Source organism: Acipenser ruthenus, chromosome 40, assembly GCF_902713425.1.
Source record: "Acipenser ruthenus chromosome 40, fAciRut3.2 maternal haplotype, whole genome shotgun sequence".
In the NCBI taxonomy this organism is placed as follows: domain Eukaryota; kingdom Metazoa; phylum Chordata; class Actinopteri; order Acipenseriformes; family Acipenseridae; genus Acipenser; species Acipenser ruthenus.
The window spans coordinates 5,948,617-5,973,175 of record NC_081228.1 but is presented as its reverse complement, the minus strand read 5'-3'; the positions used below and the strand labels follow the sequence as shown (position 1 = coordinate 5,973,175).

At 40.2% G+C, this 24,559-nt stretch overlaps 2 protein-coding genes across 2 annotated transcripts; one reads left to right on the top strand and one right to left on the bottom strand.

The window, feature by feature from the left end:
- Positions 1-1,030: 1,030 nt before the first annotated feature.
- LOC117397134 (uncharacterized) lies at positions 1,031-17,254 on the bottom strand. Its single transcript, XM_059009954.1, has 5 exons — positions 17,052-17,254; positions 14,248-15,740; positions 12,420-12,922; positions 6,650-7,147; positions 1,031-1,572 (listed from the first exon to the last, which is right to left on the bottom strand). Exons 2-5 carry the CDS (start codon positions 15,702-15,704, stop codon positions 1,118-1,120), a joined length of 2,913 nt encoding a protein of 970 aa, XP_058865937.1. The 5' UTR covers positions 15,705-15,740; positions 17,052-17,254; the 3' UTR covers positions 1,031-1,117.
- Positions 17,255-17,800: 546 nt separating this feature from the next.
- Positions 17,801-24,497, top strand: LOC117966496 (BUD13 homolog). Its single transcript, XM_034912577.2, has 11 exons — positions 17,801-18,018; positions 19,007-19,100; positions 19,188-19,272; positions 19,620-19,677; positions 19,815-20,212; positions 20,748-21,049; positions 21,493-21,601; positions 22,062-22,200; positions 22,605-22,795; positions 23,107-23,188; positions 23,403-24,497. Exons 1-11 carry the CDS (start codon positions 17,876-17,878, stop codon positions 23,494-23,496), a joined length of 1,695 nt encoding a protein of 564 aa, XP_034768468.2. The 5' UTR covers positions 17,801-17,875; the 3' UTR covers positions 23,497-24,497.
- The last annotated feature ends 62 nt before the right edge of the window (positions 24,498-24,559 follow it).

Sequence of the window (24,559 nt, the reverse complement as noted above, 5' to 3'; positions counted from 1 at the left end):
CAAATCCTGTTTGTCAAACAGCTCATTATGAACCAGTCCTGAAGAGCTATTGAACCCTAATTGATTAGTGATTATGGCTTCATTCACACTGAATACATGTTAATAGTGAGTCTGTAAAATAAAGTGTAATCAAAGAAGATGAAGTTTGTTGTAAAATGGGCTGAACAAACCTGTGTAAAAAAAAATAAAAAATTCAATATCTCACTCAAATACACTCATGGCTGATTTCACAGAACTAGATCAGCACTAATCTTGAACTATCTAATGTTATTTTCGGTAAAGTAATCCAAGGTTAGTATCAATCAGGTTCTGTGAAACTAGACCTAAATGTAGCCAAGCAGGAGACTATAGAGGGTTAAAAGTATCGTAACCAAAAAACAAAACCAAATAGAGTTTCGATTCTAATTTGAGTGACGCAAGATGGCTCTGCTTGTGTTAGGTGTAGTTCTAACAGGAAAAGGTCTTTGTTCAGCAAAGAAAGGGTCTGTATAATGTTGCTTTCAGAGTACCATTCATCTGTCCAATAGCTGTAAAAATTGTACTGAATAAAGACTTGAAATTGATTTTTAAAACCACACAACTGCTTAAGGAGCCCTTAATATCTGAATGATTTCCATGGTGTTGTTTTGGGGGCGTTGCAAAATTGTCAAGTTTTGGGGGGGAAAATGCAATTTATTACCAGAGCTGTCTTTAAACATAAGAGAAAAACATTTGTTTTAAGAAACTTTCTGAAACTCTTTATAACAAGTTAAAAAACGAGAACCTAAACAGACCTGTGATACTGTGTTCAAAGTGGCTGGTTGTTTAAAGTTAAAAGATATTTCCAGTTTCATTTCTGTATCCATTATTCAAGAAAAGCACAATGCTATGTGAAGTTGGCTGTTTGTATTAGGAAGTTTTATTTATAGAAGGGTGTGGGAGTAAAGTTCTAAGCTGCTAGACTTCATAGTTTCCATCAGGTTGTTAAATATAAAAGGATGAACTCCTTACCCTATATACCAGAGACATAGAACCACCACAAACAAGGCTGTATGGGAATTCAAAACCTTTATTCATTTGCTTTTATTTATTTATTGTTATAACAAATCAATTGTTAGTTACATTTACATGTCAAATCTCAGTATCTATAAGCAGCGTAGCCAAATTTGGGTGTCTGAGGAGAACTCTCATTCTTAGGTTTCATAACCTCCATTACTTTGATCCTGTTGGGGTCCCAGATGCAGTCTTCCTCCAGCCCGCTCGGTACCATCCCGCAGTTGGGAGGGACCCAGGCAGTGTCGTAGCAGTGGTCGTGCCAGGTCTTCTGCATGGGGTGCCTCTGCCTGTCTATCTTCTTAACCTTGCCGACGTTGACCCTCAATTTCAGGACCCTCCTTTCTTTATCTGGATGGTTGAGTGGGTACCGGCTGGCCTTGTTGAAGTCTCGGCTGACATAAACCCCCCTCCCCAGCATGCCATCAGCTGACTGACTGAATCCGCATCTCTTGATGTTTTCAGCAGCCTCCTTTGTGGTTCCATGGTACATGGTGTAGAGCTTCCCCTCTACAGGTTCTGCGTAACTCTGAAGGCAAGCTTCAACAAAAAAGGGGGAATCTTCTTCAGCCCACATGTTCATGCTGCAGTTTAGGAGAGCGATGCTTTCAAACCTGGCAGTGGAATGATCTGAGAGAACAAGGGGGCATTTTATTTAGGTATGTTTAATAGCTCATTAATTTACTTATCCCCACAGTGATTTGTACTGTACCATACCGAATGCTTAATAAATATCGTATGGTGGGTCATTAAAACAAAACATGGGAGCAATGAAAACTGTGCTAAAGGTCATATTAAAAACCTTTCAAGTGCAGCAAGACCCTTAATGTTTGAGATACTATTTATTTATTTATTTATTTAAAAAGTTGACCAGTTTCTTTTGATAAAAGTAGTGTAACCTTTTTTTAAAAGAATCTAAAACTTTAAAAACTAGTTAAATACACTGATCGTCTTTGTAATACCATTAATGAAAATGTAAACGTCATTTAAATAGTATGATCTAATTTAAACACACACACACACACACACACACACACACACACACACACACACACACAATAGACGAAGTGAATAGCGTGCTTACCTTCTGAAGTTCAGAACAATACGTGTCAGTTTAGTGGCAGGATGCTCTTTTAAAGCTATCACGTAACTTTAAGTTTCGTTTCTACATAACTGACACCTCCTTCGTACTCCAGATTATATTTCATAGTCCACAATCCCCTCCCCATGGTCTTTTGAGTTTTACAACCTGGAATGTTACTTTGAACGACTGTACAAAAAAACGTGGTCTTGCAAGAAAAACAAAAACAATTATTATTATTATTTGCTTTATTGACCACAAACACTATGGCTGCGAAGGAAATAACACAGAAACAGAACGTATAATATATATATATATATATATATATATATATATATATATATATATATATATATATATATATATATATATATATATATATATACTTAACACAAGCCCTGCATGTATATAGTGTGTGTTTATAAATAAACGGTCATATTGTATTCCTTATTGATCGCCTTGCTATAGCAATATAAAGCATCCAGACTCGCAGAATATTGTATTTACTGTATAGGGTTACCTTCCAAAAATTCAGTTAACAGATAAGTACGTTGCTATGCGTATCTTTACCAATATCATACGTAATTCATATTTTGTGTATGCATAAAACACCCAGTACGCGGTTTATCGAGAGCGCGGATATATATATATATATATATATATATATATATATATATATATATATATATATATATATATATATATATATACATAAGTAAGTCACAAACACAGTGTTCCATGAATGTGGGGATTGGTCTAAATTGGGGGAACACACTTTGAATTCCGCAGGCCTTTTCAATAAGTGTATATGTATACGTTACTTCTCACTCAGCCCTGAAACCCTATTCCCATACTCTCACACACCCCTCTCTCCTGCTTAATCACAACCCTTTTAAATAAGTGTATATGTATACGTTACATAACGCACTCAGCCCTGAAACCCTATTCCCATACTCTCACACCCCCTCTCTCCTGCTTAATCACAACCCTTTGTCACTGGTTGTATCTTTCGCCAAACCCACACAAGGAAACTAAACAGTAAAATGGAGGAAAGCATTATTATTGCTGGTACTGAGATAATACACTATGTTACCGAGACCTGACTGTCAGCATACTGCACAGTACATGTCAATAAAGATGTTTCTCACACACGTAAGTGTTTTAAAGCCTATTCTTTCAATGTGTTCCTCAAACCAAGATATGTTTACACATACAGAATGGAATATGCATTTGGAACTGTGGAATGGCATTGTGGGGACTTCTCATTGACTCTCACTATATTACACATACAGAATGGAATATGCATTTGGAACTGTGGAATGGCATTGCGGGGACTTCTCATTGACTCTCACTATATTACACATACAGAATGGAATATGCATTTGGAACTGTGGAATGGCATTGCGGGGACTTCTCATTGACTCTCACTATATTACACATACAGAATGGAATATGCATTTGGAACTGTGGAATGGCATTGTGGGGACTTCTCATTGACTCTCACTATATTACACATACAGAATGGAATATGCATTTGGAACTGTGGAATGGCATTGCGGGGACTTCTCATTGACTCTCACTATATTACACATACAGAATGGAATATGCATTTGGAACTGTGGAATGGCATTGCGGGGACTTCTCATTGACTCTCACTATATTACACATACAGAATGGAATATGCATTTGGAACTGTGGAATGGCATTGCGGGGACTTCTCATTGACTCTCACTATATTACACATACAGAATGGAATATGCATTTGGAACTGTGGAATGGCATTGTGGGGACTTCTCATTGACTCTCACTATATTACACATACAGAATGGAATATGCATTTGGAACTGTGGAATGGCATTGCGGGGACTTCTCATTGACTCTCACTATATTACACATACAGAATGGAATATGCATTTGGAACTGTGGAATGGCATTGCGGGGACTTCTCATTGACTCTCACTATATTACACATACAGAATGGAATATGCATTTGGAACTGTGGAATGGCATTGCGGGGACTTCTCATTGACTCTCACTATATTTTTATTTACTATTTCTAACTCCAATAAGACAAAAATTCACACAGGGTGAAACTTTTTTTGTGTGTGAAGACATATTTAGTTTTTATAAAGGCGTTTTTTTTTCAGGAGTTACTATTATTATTTGTTTATTTAACAGACGCCTTTATCGAAGGTGACTTACAAAGAGTAGGGTGTGTGAACTATGCATCAGCTGCAGAGTCACTTACAACTACGTCTCACCCGAAAGACGGAGCACAAGGAGGTTAAATGACTTGCTCAGGGTCACACAGTGAGTCAGTGACTGAAGTGGGATTTGAACCGGGGACCTCCTGGTTACAAGCCCTTTTCTTTAATGCATACCTCATAACAGCATTAAAGTATGTGCTGTATTTATTGGAAGTGCTCGTGACTTCAAGGTAATGTTGTATTTTACAGTTTACCCACACAGTGTTTAAATGGGAGAGTACATTACTCATTGACCCACAAACTTATTTGGAGCGCTGATCATTATTCCAGGTTGTAAAACTCAAAAGACCATAGGGAGGGGATTGTGGACTATGAAATATGATCTGGAGTAGGAAGGAAGTGTCATTTATGTAGAAACGAAACTTAAAGTTATGTGATAGCTTTAAAAGAGCATCCTGCTACTAAACTGACACGTATTGTTCTGAACTTCAGAGTGGCCATGAACTAGAGTGGCCATTTTGAAAATAACTTTGAAGTTTAAAAAGTTGGCAGGATGTTAACAATGAAAAGAAAAATGACAGGTAGGTTATGTCCACAGTTGTAGCCACACGTGGGGACGTGGAACGTATATTTTTCTGAACCCCACTACTTTATTTTTAAGTGGAGTTTACCCTAGAAAGGGAGTTCTTTGCCCAGAAAAGACAAAACCTCTATGGTTTCTTTCAAGGACTTTAAACAGAACAAGGGAGCAATGAAAACTGTGCTAACCCCTCCAAGTGTAAGACCCCTCAGTGTTTGAGCTACTATTTATTTATTTATTTATTTATTTATTTATTTATTTATTTGAAAAGTTGATCAGTTTTTTTCATGATACCTGAAAACCCTGTTCTAGCTCAAATTCCATAGTCCACAGTCCCCTTCCTGTGGTCATTTGGGCATTAAAACATGGAGTTTAATATGGAGAAGTACCAAATGAAAGCAAACTGTATTTTGGGTGCGTACATTACCCTGAAGTAAGGGTTACTTCCAATAAACAGTACATACTTTAATGCCAACACTACGGTATACATATATTTCTGTTTCTATAAGACACTGTAACTGTTTAATTACTTGTCCTGGTAGTCTTACTGTAAAGTTATTGCAGAAAGAGTAAAGCATGAATAACCAAATCCTGTTTGTCAAACAGCTCATTATGAACCAGTCCTGAAGAGCTATTGAACCCTAATTGATTAGTGATTATGGCTTCATTCACACTGAATACATGTTAATAGTGAGTCTGTAAAATAAAGTGTAATCAAAGAAGATGAAGTTTGTTGTAAAATGGGCTGAACAAACCTGTGTAAAAAAAAATAAAAAATTCAATATCTCACTCAAATACACTCATGGCTGATTTCACAGAACTAGATCAGCACTAATCTTGAACTATCTAATGTTATTTTCGGTAAAGTAATCCAAGGTTAGTATCAATCAGGTTCTGTGAAACTAGACCTAAATGTAGCCAAGCAGGAGACTATAGAGGGTTAAAAGTATCGTAACCAAAAAACAAAACCAAATAGAGTTTCGATTCTAATTTGAGTGACGCAAGATGGCTCTGCTTGTGTTAGGTGTAGTTCTAACAGGAAAAGGTCTTTGTTCAGCAAAGAAAGGGTCTGTATAATGTTGCTTTCAGAGTACCATTCATCTGTCCAATAGCTGTAAACATTGTACTGAATAAAGACTTGAAATTGATTTTTAAAACCACACAACTGCTTAAGGAGCCCTTAATATCTGAATGATTTCCATGGTGTTGTTTTGGGGGCGTTGCAAAATTGTCAAGTTTCGGGGGGGAAAATGCAATTTATTACCAGAGCTGTCTTTAAACATAAGAGAAAAACATTTGTTTTAAGAAACTGTCTGAAACTCTTTATAACAAGTTAAAAAACGAGAACCTAAACAGACCTGTGATACTGTGTTCAAAGTGGCTGGTTGTTTAAAGTTAAAAGATATTTCCAGTTTCATTTCTGTATCCATTATTCAAGAAAAGCACAATGCTATGTGAAGTTGGCTGTTTGTATAAGGAAGTTTTATTTATAGAAGGGTGTGGGAGTAAAGTTCTAAGCTGCTAGACTTCATAGTTTCCATCAGGTTGTTAAATATATAAGGATGAACACCTTACCCTAAATACCAGAGACGTAGAACCACCACAAACAAGGCTGTATGGGAATTCAAAACCTTTATTCATTTGCTTTTATTTATTTATTGTTATAACAAATCAATTGTTAGTTACATTTACATGTCAAATCTCAGTATCTATAAGCAGCGTAGCCAAATTTGGGTGTCTGAGGAGAACTCTCATTCTTAGGTTTCATAACCTCCATTACTTTGATCCTGTTGGGGTCCCAGATGCAGTCTTCCTCCAGCCCGCTCGGTACCATCCCGCAGTTGGGAGGGACCCAGGCAGTGTCGTAGCCGTGGTCGTGCCAGGTCTTCTGCATGGGGTGCCTCTGCCTGTCTATCTTCTTAACCTTGCCGACGTTGACCCTCAATTTCAGGACCCTCCTTTCTTTATCTGGATGGTTGAGTGGGTACCGGCTGGCCTTGTTGAAGTCTCGGCTGACATAAACCCCCCTCCCCAGCATGCCATCAGCTGACTGACTGAATCCGCATCTCTTGATGTTTTCAGCAGCCTCCTTTGTGGTTCCATGGTACATGGTGTAGAGCTTCCCCTCTACAGGTTCTGCGTAACTCTGAAGGCAAGCTTCAACAAAAAAGGGGGAATCTTCTTCAGCCCACATGTTCATCCTGCAGTTTAGGAGAGCGATGCTTTCAAACCTGGCAGTGGAATGATCTGAGAGAACAAGGGGGCATTTTATTTAGGTATGTTTAATAGCTCATTAATTTACTTATCCCCACAGTGATTTGTACTGTACCATACCGAATGCTTAATAAATATCGTATGGTGGGTCATTAAAACAAAACATGGGAGCAATGAAAACTGTGCTAAAGGTCATATTAAAAACCTTTCAAGTGCAGCAAGACCCTTAATGTTTGAGATACTATTTATTTATTTATTTATTTAAAAAGTTGACCAGTTTCTTTTGATAAAAGTAGTGTAACCTTTTTTTAAAAGAATCTAAAACTTTAAAAACTAGTTAAATACACTGATCGTCTTTGTAATACCATTAATGAAAATGTAAACGTCATTTAAATAGTATGATCTAATTTAAACACACACACACACACACACACACACACACACACACACACACACACACACACAATAGACGAAGTGAATAGCGTGCTTACCTTCTGAAGTTCAGAACAATACGTGTCAGTTTAGTAGCAGGATGCTCTTTTAAAGCTATCACGTAACTTTAAGTTTCGTTTCTACATAACTGACACCTCCTTCGTACTCCAGATCATATTTCGTAGTCCGCAATCCCCTCCCCATGGTCTTTTGAGTTTTACAACCTGGAATGTTACTTTGAACGACTGTACAAAAAAACGTGGTCTTGCAAGAAAAACAAAAACAATTATTATTATTATTTGCTTTATTGACCACAAACACTATGGCTGCGAAGGAAATAACACAGAAACAGAACGTATAATATATATATATATATATATATATATATATATATATATATATATATATATATATATATATATATATATATATATACTTAACACAAGCCCTGCATGTACATAGTGTGTGTTTATAAATAAACGGTCATATTGTATTCCTTATTGATCGCCTTGCTATAGCAATATAAAGCATCCAGACTCGCAGAATATTGTATTTACTGTATAGGGTTACCTTCCAAAAATTCAGTTAACAGATAAGTACGTTGCTATGCGTATCTTTACCAATATCATACGTAATTCATATTTTGTGTATGCATAAAACACCCAGTACGCGGTTTATCGAGAGCGCGGATATATATATATACATAAGTAAGTCACAAACACAGTGTTCCATGAATGTGGGGATTGGTCTACATTGGGGGAACACATTTTGAATTCCGCAGGCCTTTTCAATAGTGTATATGTATACGTTACTTCTCACTCAGCCCTGAAACCCTATTCCCATACTCTCACACACCCCTCTCTCCTGCTTAATCACAACCCTTTTAAATAAGGGTAAATATGTATATGTTACATAACTCACTCAGCCCCGAAACCCTATTCCCATACTCTCACACACCCCTCTCTCCTGCTTAATCACAACCCTTTGTCACTGGTTGTATCTTTCGCCAAACCCACACAAGGAAACTAAACAGTAAAATGGAGGAAAGCATTATTATTGCTGGTACTGAGATAATACACTATGTTACCGAGACCTGACTGTCAGCATACTGCACAGTACATGTCAATAAAGATGTTTCTCACACACGTAAGTGATTTAAAGCCTATTCTTTCAATGTGTTCCTCAAACCAAGATATGTTTACACATACAGAATGGAATATGCATTTGGAACTGTGGAATGGCATTGCGGGGACTTCTCATTGACTCTCACTATATTACACATACAGAATGGAATATGCATTTGGAACTGTGGAATGGCATTGTGGGGACTTCTCATTGACTCTCACTATATTACACATACAGAATGGAATATGCATTTGGAACTGTGGAATGGCATTGCGGGGACTTCTCATTGACTCTCACTATATTACACATACAGAATGGAATATGCATTTGGAACTGTGGAATGGCATTGCGGGGACTTCTCATTGACTCTCACTATATTACACATACAGAATGGAATATGCATTTGGAACTGTGGAATGGCATTGCGGGGACTTCTCATTGACTCTCACTATATTTTTATTTACTATTTCTAACTCCAATAAGACAAAAATTCACACAGGGTGAAACTTTTTTTGTGTGTGAAGACATCTTTAGTTTTTATAAAGGCGTTTTTTTCAGGAGTTACTATTATTATTTGTTTATTTAACAGACGCCTTTATCCAAGGCGACTTACAGAGACTCGGGTGTGTGAACTATGCATCAGCTGCAGAGTCACTTACAACTACGTCTCACCCGAAAGACGGAGCACAAGGAGGTTAAGTGACTTGCTCAGGGTCACACAGTGAGTCAGTGACTGAGGTGGGATTTGAACCGGGGACCTCCTGGTTACAAGCCCTTTTCTTTAATGCATACCCCATAACAGCATTAAAGTATGTGCTGTATTTATTGGAAGTGCTCGTGACTTCAAGGTAATGTTGTATTTTACAGTTTACCCACACAGTGTTTAAATGGGAGAGTACATTACTCAATGACCCACAAACTTATTTGGAGCGCTGATCATTATCCCAGGTTGTAAAGCTCAAAAGACCATAGGGAGGGGATTGTGGACTATGAAATATAATCTGGAGTACGAAGGAGGTGTCATTTATGTAGAAACGAAACTTAAAGTTACGTGATAGCTTTAAAAGAGCATCCTGCTAACAAACTGACACGTATTGTTCTGAACTTCAGAAGGTAAGCACGCTATTCACTTCGTCTATTGTGTGTGTGTGTGTGTGTGTGGGTGTGTGTTTTAATTAAATCATACTATTTAAATAATGTTTACATTTTCATTAATGGTATTACAAAGAATATCAGTGTATTTAACTAGTTTTTAAAGTTTTAGGTTCTTTAAAAAAAAAAAAGGTTACACTACTTTTATCAAAAGAAACTGGTGAACTTTTCAAATAAATAAATAGTATCTCAAACATTAGGGGTCTTGCTGCACTTGAAAGGTTTTTAATATGACCTTTAGCACAGTTTTCATTGCTCCCATGTTTTGTTTTATTGACCCACCATATGATATTTATTAAGCATTCGGTATGGTACAGTACAAATCACTGTGGGGATAAGTCAATTAATGAGCTATTAAACATTATTATTATTATTTATTTCTTAGCAGACACCCTTATCCAGGGCGACTTACAATTGTTACAAGATATCACATTATTTTTTACATACAATTATTATTTTACATACAGTTAGCTGGGTTTTTACTGGAGCAATCTAGGTAAAATACCTTGCTCAAGAGTACAGCAGCAGTGTCCCCCACTGGGGAATGAACACACAACCCTCCGGTCAAAAGTCCAGACTTCTCCCCCTGAAACTTGACAAACATGAATGATATACCTAAATAAAATGCCCCCTTGTTCTCTCAGATCATTCCACTGCCAGGTTTGAAAGCATCGCTCTCCTAAGCTGCAGGATGAACATGTGGGCTGAAGAAGATTCCCCCTTTTTTGTTGAAGCTTGCCTTCAGAGTTACGCAGAACCTGTAGAGGGGAAGCTCTACACCATGTATCATGGAACCACAAAGGAGGCTGCTGAAAACATCAAGAGATTCGGATTCAGTCAGTCAGATGAGAGGGCAATGCTGGGGCGGGGGGTTTATGTCAGCCGAGACTTCAACAAGGCCAGCCTGTACCCACTCAACCATCCAGATAAAGAAAGGAGGGTCCTGAAACTGAGGGTCAACGTCGGCAAGGTTAAGAAGATAGACAGGCAGGGGCACCCCATGCAGAAGACCTGGCACGACCACGGCTACGACTCTGCCTGGGTCCCTTCCAACTGTGGGATGGTAAAAAGTGGGCGGGAGGAAGACTGCATCTGGGACCCCAAAAGGATCAAAGTAATGGAGGTTATGAAACCAAAGAATGAGAGTTCTCCTCAGACGCCCAAATTTGGCTATGGTGCTTATGGATACTGAGATTTGACATGTAAATGAAACTAGCAATTGATTTGTTATAACAATAAATAAATAAAAGCAAATGAATAAAGGTTTTGAATTCCCATACAGCCTTGTTTGTGGTGGTTCTATGTCTCTGGTATTTAGGGTAAGGTGTTCATCCTTATATATTTAACAACCTGATGGAAACTGTGAAGTCTAGCAGCTTACAACTTTACTCCCACACCCTTCTATAAATAAAACTTCCTAATACAAACAGCCAACTTCACATAGCATTGTGCTTTTCTTGAATAATGGACACAGAAATGAAACTGGAAATATCTTTTAACTTTAAACAACCAGCCACTTTGAACTTCACAAGGTAAGCACTCAGTTTTTATAAATGAGTGGCTGCTAGGATTTTTCTTATTGTGTCTTAACATGAGGCTGGTTTAAATATTTTCTAATATCAGTTAAATGAACACAGTATCACAGGTCCGTTTAGGTTCTCGTTTTTTAACTTGTTATAAAGACTTTCAGAAAGTTTCTTAAAACAAATGGTTTTCTTTTATATTTAAAGACAGCTCTGGTAATAAATTGCATTTTTTTCCCTGAAACTTGACAAATTTGCAACGCCCCCCAAAACAACAACATGAAAATCACTCAGGTATTAAGGGCTCCTTAGGCAGTGGTGTGGTTTTAAATATCCATTTTGAGATTATATTCAGTGGGGACATTTTCTAAAACGTTGTCCCCCCCCCTCCCGCGCCCACCCCCCACCCCCACGCCTACAGTTGATAATGCAGCAAAACAATTATTCTTTTCAGCTGAGGTTTTAAAACCAGGGCGTTCCACTACATACAATCAAACTTCATTGTTTTAACCTGCTCTACCAGCTGAGTAGCATGCTGTCTCTCACCAGGAGTAAAGACTGACATTCTTCATCCCCTGTGCTTACATGTGCCTGTTTCTTTTGACTGCAGTAAATGCTTTTAGTTTTCTGTGTTTGTATTTATTTTACTCTTTTCTAGTGAATTTAAAATGCCCAATCAGGCATACAGCATCCTCGTCTACTCCTAAAAGCACGCTGTTCAGAGTGATGTTTTGTCTGTTTGTATTTGACCATGTTGCACTGTGTATGTCATGTCATTAAATGTGCATTGGCTAGCCAAACTGAGTTTGTTTTGCTTCTCTTCCCTATGCCCTAATAGGACCACGTCCCCATTGATCGTGTCAATGTGTTAAGCCAATGCCCAAATCAGTTAGGTCTGGGACAGGTAGATATATGTTCAGCAGGTCAACAACAGTTGAGTTTTTGATTTGAAATCAGCCTAGGTTTACTTTTTGTCTGCACCTCTACTTCAGCACCTGTGTTCTCTGTCAATCCTAAAGAGAAATGCCACACGGACACACAATGCTTGTTTAGTGTTACACAGTCTTGTTATGTTTTATTTTTAGTAATAATATATAAAATGAACATGACTAAGAAGACTAAGAACATGAAAAAAAACATCTTGCAAACAATCTTACAGCAGTCTGTCTCCTCTCTATAGGTACAGGGAGGGCAATTCATAACCTCTGTAATGGTGATCCTGTCGGGGTCCCAGATGCAGTCTTCCTCCAGCCCGCTTTTTACCATCCCACAGTTGGGAGGGACCCAGGCAGAGTCGTAGCCGTGGTGGTGCCAGGTCTTCTGCATGGGGTGCCCCTGCCTGTCTATTTTCTTAACCCTGCCGACGTTGACCCTCAGCTTCAGGACCCTCTTTTCTCTCTCTGGATACTTGAGTGGGTACCGGCTGGCCTTGTTATAGTCTCGGCTGACATAGACCCCCCGCCCCAGCATGCCGCCATCTGACTGTTTGAATCCATGCCTTTGGATTAGCCTGGCACCATCCTGTGATGTTCCATGGTACATCACATAGGTCCTCCAATCTTTGGGTTCAGAATAGCTCTGAAGACTGGCATCAGAAAAGCTTGTGAAGTCATCTTCCGCCCACATACTGAAGAGACTCTTTCAAAACCTGGAGCTGTGGAGGAATGAAGCTGTGAAAAAAGTTTTCAGTTAAACAAACATCACTCCTAACAATAAGACACATTTCAGATTTCAGAGACTGAACCATTGAAGAGTCCTTCTATGAAGTTACTTATTGCTTTCTCACCAGTTATTTTTACTTTAAAACTGCAAGTTTTAAATGGGAGCAAAACTGTACAGAAACATTATTTATTTGCACTTCCTTACTTTTCCTAAAAAGTCACTGAATCTTGATTCAAAGCCCTCCTTCAGTATTCATGCATGTCACAGAAGCTTCAGATTTTAGGATGGTTAAAGTGTCCACTGCTTTGGAAAACTGGTGGGGTTTGCAAGATAGAAATAGCACAAATATCTTCATGTATTTAGAAGTGTATGTTGTACCTGGCAAAGTCCCTAAAAATTGTCATTGTTTTCATTATAATTAATTGCATACTGAACTACAAATAGGTAGGGCATTCTTTGTAAATGTGTGTGTGTGCGTGTGTAAACTCAGCTGCTCCTGTATACCAGTCTAACAGGAATACAAGCAGCTGTTGTAATGGAACAGATTAAAAGTATTTTCGATTTCGTTTCTTCTGCACAAGGTGCCTGTGCTGTGAAGGGGTGTTTTGCTCTTTTGTTTGCTGCAGTGTAAAGCAATCTTTGGTCTGGTAAACATTTAGCTTAGAAGTGAGGTGGGAAAGCATATTAGCGTGGGACTGTGCGATGAAGCCCACAGCACAGCAGAAGCATGTAACGAAACCTCCATGAACATCGGAGACCAAAACACTTTCTCAAACTAGATAAAGGCAAAGCTTTAGACAGTAGATTGAAAACATTAAAAAAAAAAATTTTAACTGGCCAGCTTTCATCCTAAAAAGTCACCTTTTACACGTAACTTGATTTTCTTTCAACATTTTTTAACAGATGTATGGACAAAGCACAATGTATGTTATCAAATTTGAAAAAACTATTTTTTTCTACAAACACAAACCCGTTTGCTGTTAACAGAACAACATTGTAAGCTAAATATTTGCATAACATATAAAACGAAGACAAAACAGTAATACCAATCGGCAGCTGAAGTATTATTTATAATATGGACGCGCTGCAGACCGGATGGGGTAAGGCACAAATCTACTGCTTTTGAACTGCCTCCTAGAACATCTCTGGGTGTGAGGCAAGAGAAACTTGTATCCTTTGGGTTTATACTGAAGTTCGATATCGCTCATCTTAACGCAGCAATATGTAGGATGCATGTACTTGTCAGGCAGGATAACTTCCGTCACTGTGATCCTGTCGGGGTCCCAGATGCAGTCTTCCTCCAGCCCGCTCGCTACCATCCTGCAGTTGGGAGGGACCCAGGCAGAGTCGTAGCCATGGTGGTGCCAGGTCTTCTGCATGGGGTGCCCCTGCCTGTCTATCTTCTTAACCCTGCCGACGTTGACACGAAGCTTCAGGACAGCGTTTTTCCTCTCTGGGGTCCCATGTGGGTACCGGCTGGCTTTCTCGAAGTCTCGGCTGACGTAAACCCCTTGGCCCAGCATGCCGTCTGCCGACGGTCTGAATCCTTTCTTGATGATGGATAGAGCAGCCTTCCTTGTGGTCCCATGGTACATCACGTAGGGGGTCTTGGGAACTGGGTTTCTGTTGCTCCAAAGTGAAGGATCATCCTCTGATGAATGGCTTTCTTTCACTTCCTCGTTGCAGCTTTCATTGTCGTCCTCACCGCTGCTTTCATGGTCTTCTTCGTCACTGCTTTCATGGTCTTCCTCATCGCTGCTTTCATGGTCTTCCTCATTGCTGCTTTCACTGTCTTTCTTTGTGCAGCTTTCAGTGTCTTCCTCTGTGCAGCTTTCATTGTCTTCCCCAGATGAGCTTTGATTTTCTTCCTCGGTACAGTATTCATTTTCTTCCCCGGTGCAGCTGTCATTCTCTTCCCCGGATGAGCCATCATTTTCTTCTTCAGCGCAGCTCTCATTATCTTCCCCTGATGAACTTTGATTTTCTTCCTTGGTACAGTATTCATTTTCTTCCCCGGTGCAGCTGTCATTCTCTTCCCTGGATGACCCAGCATTTCCTTCTTCAGCGCAGCTCTCATTATCTTCCCCTGATGAACTTTGACTTTCCTCCTCGGTACAGTATTCATTTTCTTCCCCGGTGCAGCTGTCATTCTCTTCCCCGGATGAGCCATCATTTTCTTCTTCAGCGCAGCTCTCATTATCTTCCCCTGATGAACATTGACTTTCTTCCTCGGTACAGTATTCATTTTCTTCCCCGGTGCAACTGTCATTCTCTTCCCTGGATGACCCAGCATTTTCTTCTTCAGCGCAGCTCTCATTATCTTCCCCTGATGAACTTTGATTTTCTTCCTCGGTACAGTATTCATTTTCTTCCCCGGTGCAGCTGTCATTCTCTTCCCCGGATGAGCCATCATTTTCTTCTTCAGCGCAGCTCTCATTATCTTCCCCTGATGAACATTGACTTTCTTCCTCGGTACAGTATTCATTTTCTTCCCCAGTGCAGCTGTCATTCTCTTCCCTGGATGACCCAGCATTTTCTTCTTCAGCGCAGCTCTCATTATCTTCCCCTGATGAACTTTGACTTTCTTCTTCGGTACAGTATTCATTTTCTTCCCCGGTGCAGCTGTCATTCTCTTCCTCTGACGACACACCTTCTTCAGAGAGACATGACGAGTCTTCTTCCTCCCATCGACTCATGCTGAAGCTTAGTTCAAACTTGCTGGACGAACGTTGCTGAAAGAAGCACAGAACTTTAGTAGTAACAAGAAATCAAGTCAATTAAAACATGCCTGTGTAACCCTTTTTGATTGCAGCAGATTACAGTACAAACATATGAGAAAGAAAGTGGCCCCATGTTCAATATTACAGACACAAGCAATGTTTGTTTTTGACTGTCGTCAGGATTCCTCACGCATATATTCTGTGTTACACAGGGCGCTGGTTTATAAAAAGGGATATTACTTGTCATATAATAGCTATACTCTTATAAGCGTTTCCAATAGTAAAAGCATAGTAAAGTGTAATAAAGCTTAGTGAAAGCATGGGTAAGCATAGTAAAGCACAGTGAGGTACAGTAAAGCATATTAATAAGCATGGCAAACCTGGGTAGACTAGGGTAAATGCATAACCATGGGAAAACTGCAGAAATACTAGAGGTATAATTATGGTACTGTGTCATATAGGTCTCATTTCATTTCTTTGTGTTGCTTACTGAGCTGGCGAATGGCTATTTAGCTAACGGAATTGCAGGTTCCTGGATTGGAGAATGCAAACTAACTGGACTGTTAACAAGGTTGATTTTGAATAAAGCATACTAAACTAGGGAAGAATGTAATAAACCACGTGTACATATCTGGGACATGATTGTATTATTATCATTAGTTTACTAAGCAGACGCCTTTATCCAAGGCGACTTACAGAGACTAGGGTGTGTGAACTATGCATCAGCTGCAGAGTCACTTACAATTACATCTCACCCGAAAGACGGAGCACAAGGAGGTTAAGTGACTTGCTCAAAGTGACACAGTGAGTGAGCCAGGATTTGAACCAGGAACCTCCTGGTTACAAGCCCTTTTCTTTAACCACAGGACCATACAGCCTCCAGCATAGGGCATTGAAAGTGTCTTATTAAATAATAAATACAAATAAAATCTAACAATAACCAATGTCTAACACTGTATAGCTCGGCCTAATAAATAACATAAACACTATTAATATTAGCATACAAAATCAATTAAAAGCAATTTCACCCAGGAACAGTACACAATTAATTCTACATGACTTAGTTGGTAAAAGCATGTCAATACTGTTCACCAGCACTTTACTATACTGTATCTAACAATCTGCATAACTTACTAACACATAAACTGATTGAAAACATTTACCGTGTGTTTGTTTTTAAAAGTGAAAGAAACCATCATGCCACTTCCTGGGCTTTTGTCTTTTCTAAGTAGTTTTGCTATGTTCTTGGTAAACATTTTCTTTTTCGTGCTCATGAAAGAAACTGCTGTAGTGGCTGGATGTCAGGTTTTAGGAAATGTTTACCTTTTAAAGTTTATTCTGTGGGGGCGGTCATCGCGGGACGGCGTCTGAATTCAGTTCAGTTCCAGTCAAATCATTCTGCTGAGACATGACAGGAAGAGAAAGAAGCAGCTATTTTAATAACCACATGTAAAATGTGGGCGGGGTTTCGCCCTTCATAGAGCAGATTGTTTGCTGGGTGGCTTGCATGCACCGGTGTGGTGCACACATTGCCATTCTCCAGCCTCGTTTTTAATAGGAAAATAATTCCTACATGTATTCGTATTTTATGTAAAAATGAAGGGGGGAAATTAATTCATAAATATATATCAAAATGAATAAATAAATGTCGATAGGCATTTATTTGAACATACATTTATTTATTTATTTATTTATTAATTTTGGCATAAAATATCCTCCATAGTATTTGACCTTAGAATCACAATGTGAAGTGGCTACATAAAAACAAGAAAATAAGTGTACTTATTAACCGTGCAAGGCTGCATGCTCTTATGCAAACTCTTTATACACGCTAAAGGTGTTTATACCAGTCAACAAAATAATAATTAGAAATGTGATCTCTTATACTATGTGTGAGATCGCTTAAAGGTTTATTTTTTATTTTATTTTATTTTATTTTTTACTTTTTGTATTTCCTGTATTATGTCCTCTATTATTTTGTTGTTAAGTTGATAGTTAGAAAAAAAAAACATGCGTAATGTACAATGATGTAATCTTAAGAACAGATACAGGCTCTCGAAAATTTCGACTTCGCTTTTTTTTTTTTTTGGTCTTGTTTGTACTCTTACGGCTCTCCGTACACAGGGACTCTTGTTTGGAAATCAGCAATGGCCGCCTCCAGTCAAGTAGGGGCGACGGCGACTCTTTCCAAAGCAGACTACCTGAAACGCTATCTCTCTGGAGATGGGGAGTCCAAAAAAACAAGAGAGAAGAAACTCAAGAAAAAGAGACCGAAACCGAGCGGCAAAGGGTGGGTAAACTAATAGAGAGCTGGTGTGAGGAGGTGCACACAGGCCGGAAAAAGCTGCAATTGTACAGGCATTGCATTAGTGTAAAGCGTTTGCTAGCGGACTGTCCGCTTGACGCTTCAGATATTACAGTAAAATATATTCTATGGGTCGGTATGATTTGATTGGAACTGAACTGAATTCAATATATACATGCATACAAAAGATACGTTGCTCTCTTTACTTTCGGTGACGTGTTAACATATAGTTTCCCTCCAGATCACACTGAACATAATCTATACTGTGATTCCAGTCCTAAACTACCCGTGCTCTAAATGAAAGCAATTCGCTATTCACACCACAAATGTAGTTTTTTGCGAGTTGTATTGTATGCTACCGCAGGGATGGAAATGAGACTCTATTGCATAGAAGTTTCATCCATTCCAGGTTTTAAAACGAGCCTGATTGATTAGTCACAGTGTGTAGGTAACACGTTGAGGCGTGTTATTAAAGTCTTAGTAAAACCAGGACTGGATCAGACTTGCTTCTATGCAATGGGAGTCTTATTGACATCCCTGCTATCGTTGTCTGTCTGCAATTCATATATCATCTGTCTGTTGCATACAGAACCGTTTATCCTATTGGGGTGAAGTATGGTAAGGTTTGAAGCCATTCTTAGCAGAAGTTATTGAGATTATCAAAATGTGGGGATATTATCGAGTAACAGTACATGATATAGTAAATGTAGGTCTGAGGCCAGGGTGATCCTTGGGTGGGAATGTTACATTCTAGTCTGTTTTTAAGCAATCCTCCACTTAATGCACCATGGTAATGTAAAGTACTTTGCTGTAAGTGCAGGTAGACCGTTTGTCTGCAGGCTTGTGTAGATGTTGACACATTTCAATTGTGTATACCGGCTTCTGTCAAGACTGTTAGCTGAACGCTCTCTCATTAGGTTTCTTGTTCATGCTGTCTGGTGACACTGTAACTTTGTGTTTTGTTTGGTGGCAGGATGAGAATAGTCGATGACGACGTGGACTGGAAACAGTTCATGCAGAGCGAGGAGAAAGACAAGCCAGATGAAGAGGAGGAAGAAGCTCCTGTGGTAGGCACTGACAGTCGGGCGATTTCATTGGAAACGACTCTTCTTACAGGCAGTCGGTTTGTAAAGTTTGTGCCTTTTACTCCTCAGGTGGCCGAAGTTATTGACGAGCGACCAGATGAGGTGAAGAGGCTGGAGGAGTTCACAAACAGTAATAAATGGAAGACGGTGGGAGGTGATTTTTTCCAATCAAACAAATAAAAAAAAACTTTTGCTGTAACGGGAGAACAGCATGTCTGATGGTGTCAAAACCTCTGTGACCTGCTGTCTTCTGGCCCCTGTGTTTGGTTGGTCTAATAAAGGTTACATCTTCTTGAAGACCTAGACATTGCATCGATATGTGATGCTGTGCCATAAAACTTATTTTCTGTATTTGATTTAGTTATGCGTAAATGTTTATGAGATGCTGTTCTGCATGCTATGGATTTAGGACATAGTGATGGTGTGGACACTAGTTTAAGTTAGAACAAGTGATATGAATGCTACCAGCATAACTAATTGTCCCATTTGTGTTTATTTCAGATCGAAATGAAGATTCTCAAGATTCCGATCATTCCCACGTTTCGCATTTAACAGCAAGGTACTGATCAGCATGAACACATTGTATATCTAGCATGGATATTGGTTTATGACGCTGTGGTTCAGAATAGGTATTGTTGGAGACTTCTATACCTTATTATTTATATGCATCTTGGTAACTACTTTTGTGCTTTTCAGCTCAGGTGCTGCCTCTCAAAAGAGAACAGAGGACGTGTCCAGGAGAGGACTTGACCTCTCACCTGCCAGGAAAGGCCGGCACGATTCTCCTGACCTCTCGCCTGCCAGGAAAGGCCGACACGATTCTCCTGACCTCTCGCCTGCCAGGAAAGGCCGACACGATTCTCCTGATCTCTCACCTGCCAGGAAAGGCCAGCAAGATTCCCCTGACCTCTCAGCCCCAAGACGGAAACCTGCCTCGGCTGCAGAGAAGTCTCGTGGGCGTCGCGATTCTCCGTCCGCTTCTCCCACACGCAGGAGGCGACACGACTCCTCGGATCTTTCCCCTCCCAGGAACAGCCGGCATGATTCCGACTCCGATCTCTCCCCGCCTCGCAAGAAGCAGAGCGGAATAAGGGGTACAGTGTCTTTCTCTTTGTGTGTGTTGTTAGCAGGGTGACAGGTAAGTGGGGTCAGTGGAGGATGTGTTGTGTGTTTGTGTCCGTAATTTTCATTTGATCCCATAAAGCATGCTTGGAACTCTTATCAGTCTGCAAACAATGCAACGTTATTTCAAAAAAACGTTGTTTTCTCTAGTTAAGGAGAGGAGACGGAGCACAAGGAGGTTACGTGACTTGCTCAGGGTCACACAGTGAGTCAGTGACTGAGGTGGGATTTGAACCTGGGACCCCCTGGTTACAAGCCCCTTTCTTTAACCACTGGACCACACTGTCATAAAGATTTTAAACCTCATACACGCATGTTTGTTTTGATTATTGTACTGGTGATTGGGGGACATTTTGAATGTCGGGTTATTGTGTAGGAGTTTATACCATCCATCGCTTACTGGGGGAGAATCACATTAACACAAACGTGCCCGTTCTATGCTGTGGCAACTGTAGTGGTATTTGTAATCCATCCTGAAATTCTTCTTTGTATGTATATTCTTCTCAGATGCCTCCCCTCGCAGAAGGAAAAACAAAGCAGTTCCTTCAACACAGCAGCGCCACGACTCCGATTCAGACGTCTCCCCTCCTAGACAGAAAGCTCGGCGCTCCGACTCTGACCTGTCACCGCCAAGGCGACGCCCCCAGCAGGGAGGGAGGCAGGGCTCCGACTCTGACCTGTCACCACCAAGGCGACGCCCCCAGCAGGGAGGGAGGCGGGGCTCCGACTCTGACCTGTCACCACCCAGACGAAATGCTCGCCCATCCTCGGACATGTCTCCCCCACGCAGAGGAAACGGAGTCCAAGGAGTGAGTCCACACACAGTACTGTGATAGCCGCTTCTGCACTGACTGGCAAAACACCATGCAGCTTATGTGAACAGGCGTGTTTAGTTGTGATAGTTCAACTGCTTTCACTTGAAGCCAATTTAATTGACTAACAGGGACTTCAATTTAAGTACTTTGTTGCCACTGTGAGAAGCTCATTTTAAGAGAATACTGCTGATTGCAATTGATCAATGATTTTTAGGAACTGATTCCATTTGAATTAGGGATTGATTTTACAGGCTAGGACAGCTTATTAATGTGTCTTTGATTCTCAGATTTCTTTGGCCAGTCAATGCATGTGCTCTAATCAGATTGAGAGCCCCCTATTCTTGTACCGTTTGCTGGCTTTGTTGAAACCGGACGTTTGTTATGAGGTGCTGATGGTATAGCCTCCTAGTGTGAAGTGTCTGCTCTCTCTTTTCCAGGCTAATCAGATGCTGTCTGGAGGGGCAGCGGGTCTTGTCTCAGTGGAGGTCCTGAGGAAGGAGCACGAGGAGAATCGGAAACGCGAGAGGCAGAACAAGCCCCTGGAAGGTGGGTGTGGATTTCAAGAAGGGTCCTGGGACTCTTGTATATATTGTGAGCAAGTAGTATTATCCATACTTTAATAGGCTTGGTGGTCCAATGATTAAAGAAAGGGGCTTGTTACCAGGAGGTTCCCAGTTCAATCCCAGCTCAGCCACTGACTCACTGTGTGGGACCCTGAGCAAGTCACTTAACCTCCTTGTGCTCCGTCTTTCGGTGAGACGTAAAACCGAGGTCCTATTGTAAGTGACTCTGCAGCAGCAGTTGTGATGCATAGTTCAGCCCCTAGTCTCTAAGTCACTTTGGATAAAAGCGTCTGCTAAATGACTAATCAATAATAATAATAGAATTCCAAGGCAATATGTTCTCTTAAGAGACTAAATGACTTATCGTCTGAAATGGCGTATTTCATTTGCAGTGTCTGTCTGTATATCAGTCTAATTCATGTTTTGAAATGATTTTCTTTTAGATGCATCCCGGAATGCTCAGACAGTTTTCCGAGACAAGTCTGGGAAGAAGCGGGATATCGAGCTGGAGCGGATTGAAAAGCAGAAGGCGGCGGGCGAGAAAGCAGAGAAGGATGAGAAATACGCGCAGTGGGGGAAAGGGTGAGGAGTTTATTGGAGTAGCTGCTTCTTACTTGTTGTCAAAACTAGAACCGCTATGGTTATACTCCTACCTAAAACCACCTCCGGCAGTCATTATGACGGTTACATTTTAAACAACATCAATATTAAAATGGAAGACAAACTATCGGATACAACTCAAAAGTTTTATTCAAGCACATCATATCAAACATCAGCACAGCCGAAACGCTGTATTTAAATGAACAATTAAACATAAAGGGTGTATTTTCAAACTTGCCACATATAAGCACTACTTCAAAAAATTATAATAAAATAAACATTTCAAAAGAAACTAGTGTGTAAACAGGAATATGTACATACAAAACTGTAAAAACGAACGTAGTTTTTATTTAAACATATAAACAATGCGATGCCCCTCTCTGCAGGCTGGTGCAGGGGGATATGCAGCAGCGCAACGTGGAGGACGCCGTGCTGGAGGCACAGAAGCCGCTGGCGAGACACATCGACGATGAGGACCTGGACAAGCTGCTGAGAGAGCAGGAGAGGGACGGGGACCCCATGGCAGGGCTACTCCGCAAGAAGAAGGAGAAAGAAGGGCAGAAGAAAGGCGTCAAAGGTCTGCGCCACTCCACTTACTTCATGATGCCATGTTTCCGTAGCCCAGCTAAGATATTACACACAACGCACAAGATATATATCAGGTGCTTGTTGTTTTAAGTAAAGCTTAGTTTTTTTGTTTTGCTTTGTTCGTTTACTAATGTTAAAGTTTTTTGGGGGAAAAACAAGGTGCCCTTGCTTCAAAATCTGTAGTAATAGTTTTAGATTGGTAAGTCCTTATTTTACTTTCCAGTTTGATGGATGTTGAAGGTGCTTTGATACTAGAAAAATGTGTGTTCACCGTCTCCTTATTTATTTTTTTGATTCCAGAGAGACCAAAGTATAAGGGACCACCGCCTCCTCCAAACAGGTTTAACATCATGCCTGGATACCGCTGGGATGGAGTCAACAGGTACGGATCTGCTCGGAGACGTGATTACGGTTTGATGCAGAACGTAGCGTCATTTATATTTCAATTGATATGCAGATTCTAATTTTTTTAGTTTAGGCTGTAGCTTTGTATTTATGCAGAGATACTGCTCTTAGCATCTGGTGCTGAGGTCTTGTTCTGTTGAATCAGTAAATTCGTTTTCATCCTTTTTATCAATCTCTGATTTACTTGACAGGTCTAATGGTTTTGAGAAGCAGAGGTACAGCAGAATGGCAGATAAGAAAGCCGTGCAGGAAGTGGCCTACAAGTGGAGTGTGGAGGATATGTAAACCACGGCAACTGATGTACAGATTGGACTTTTCAAGAGAGCCCCAGTCCCTTTTACTTCAGCAAAAAAGAAACAAGGACCAACAGACACTGTTTATTTTTTGTATCTTTGTATGCAGCTGCATGGTCCCGTCACGCACTTTTCTGACCAGTGACGAAGAAAGCACAGGGGATGCTGCTGAGCAGCGACAGGCTCAACGCTACGGCTCTGTGCGTTTGCATTCACTGCCTAAAGCCGCAGTCCCATCCTGATGGGAAAACTGGACAAAGGCAGGACTCCAAACACTTTTATTGAGAATCAATAAGCATTTAAAAAAACTCAGTGTTGGCAGGGGTTGTTTCCTATGTTCAATCAGTTTTTTCAAGCCTCTCTAGAAATGCCAAACCTTTTGAAGATCCACACTTGCAGGCATCCAAGCACCCATACTGATATATAATTTACAAACTGCTACGTGAATCTGATTGCATTGTATCTGCCTGCTCGGTAGTGGTTCATGAATGCGCCACTTCATCAAGGGGCTTGACCGTAACTTTTGGGCACTTGCTACAAAGGGGAGCAGAACTTCCGCAGTGCGTTTTAGTTTGGTATTGTGGCGACATGAAAAGTGCGTTAACTATCTTTCAGTGGAAATGTGTTAAGCCGAAGTCCAAAAAGGGTGTTATTTATTTTCAGATGTTTAAAACAGGGCTGGAGTTTTGTACTGGACCTCTTGAGTTTGTATAGAAAACGATTATGTAAGTACTGTCCCTGTGGCTTACCTCTTGTATAGATGCAGCAGTATTTTTTTCTTTACACCAGCATATGTGTTTGCACTGGGCGGTTGTATTTATTCTGGGTTTTATGGTGTCAGTTTGCTTGGCAGAACTGTTCTGTGTACAGAAATGCAGCTGTCTGACTTGCTAGTGGTTTAATCTAATTCTGTAAATCCCTGCACACACAGCTGTTGCTCTACCCCATTGTAATTCATGTTTTATGAACAATACATGTTTTGTTGGTTTTTAATTTTTGTCCCTCTGTGATTTGTTGAGGAAACTGTTCCAAAGTAATTTTCCTAGATTGTGTGT

Bases quoted from the DNA above. Each gene is read 5' to 3' on its own strand.
- LOC117966496 (XM_034912577.2), top strand. From the start codon at position 17,876: ATGGCCGCCTCCAGTCAAGTAGGGGCGACGGCGACTCTTTCCAAAGCA. The intron at 22,201-22,604 runs GTGAGGAGTTTA...CCCTCTCTGCAG, and splicing joins TACGCGCAGTGGGGGAAAGG to GCTGGTGCAGGGGGATATGC. The intron at 22,796-23,106 runs GTCTGCGCCACT...TTTTGATTCCAG, and splicing joins GCAGAAGAAAGGCGTCAAAG to AGAGACCAAAGTATAAGGGA.
- LOC117397134 (XM_059009954.1), bottom strand. From the start codon at position 15,704: ATGAGTCGATGGGAGGAAGAAGACTCGTCATGTCTCTCTGAAGAAGGT. The intron at 7,148-12,419 runs CATAACAAGACT...TTGTTCTCTCAG, and splicing joins TATTATTACTAAAAATAAAA to ATCATTCCACTGCCAGGTTT. The intron at 1,573-6,649 runs GTTCTCCTCAGA...TTTTTGTTGAAG, and splicing joins TATGAAACCTAAGAATGAGA to CTTGCCTTCAGAGTTACGCA.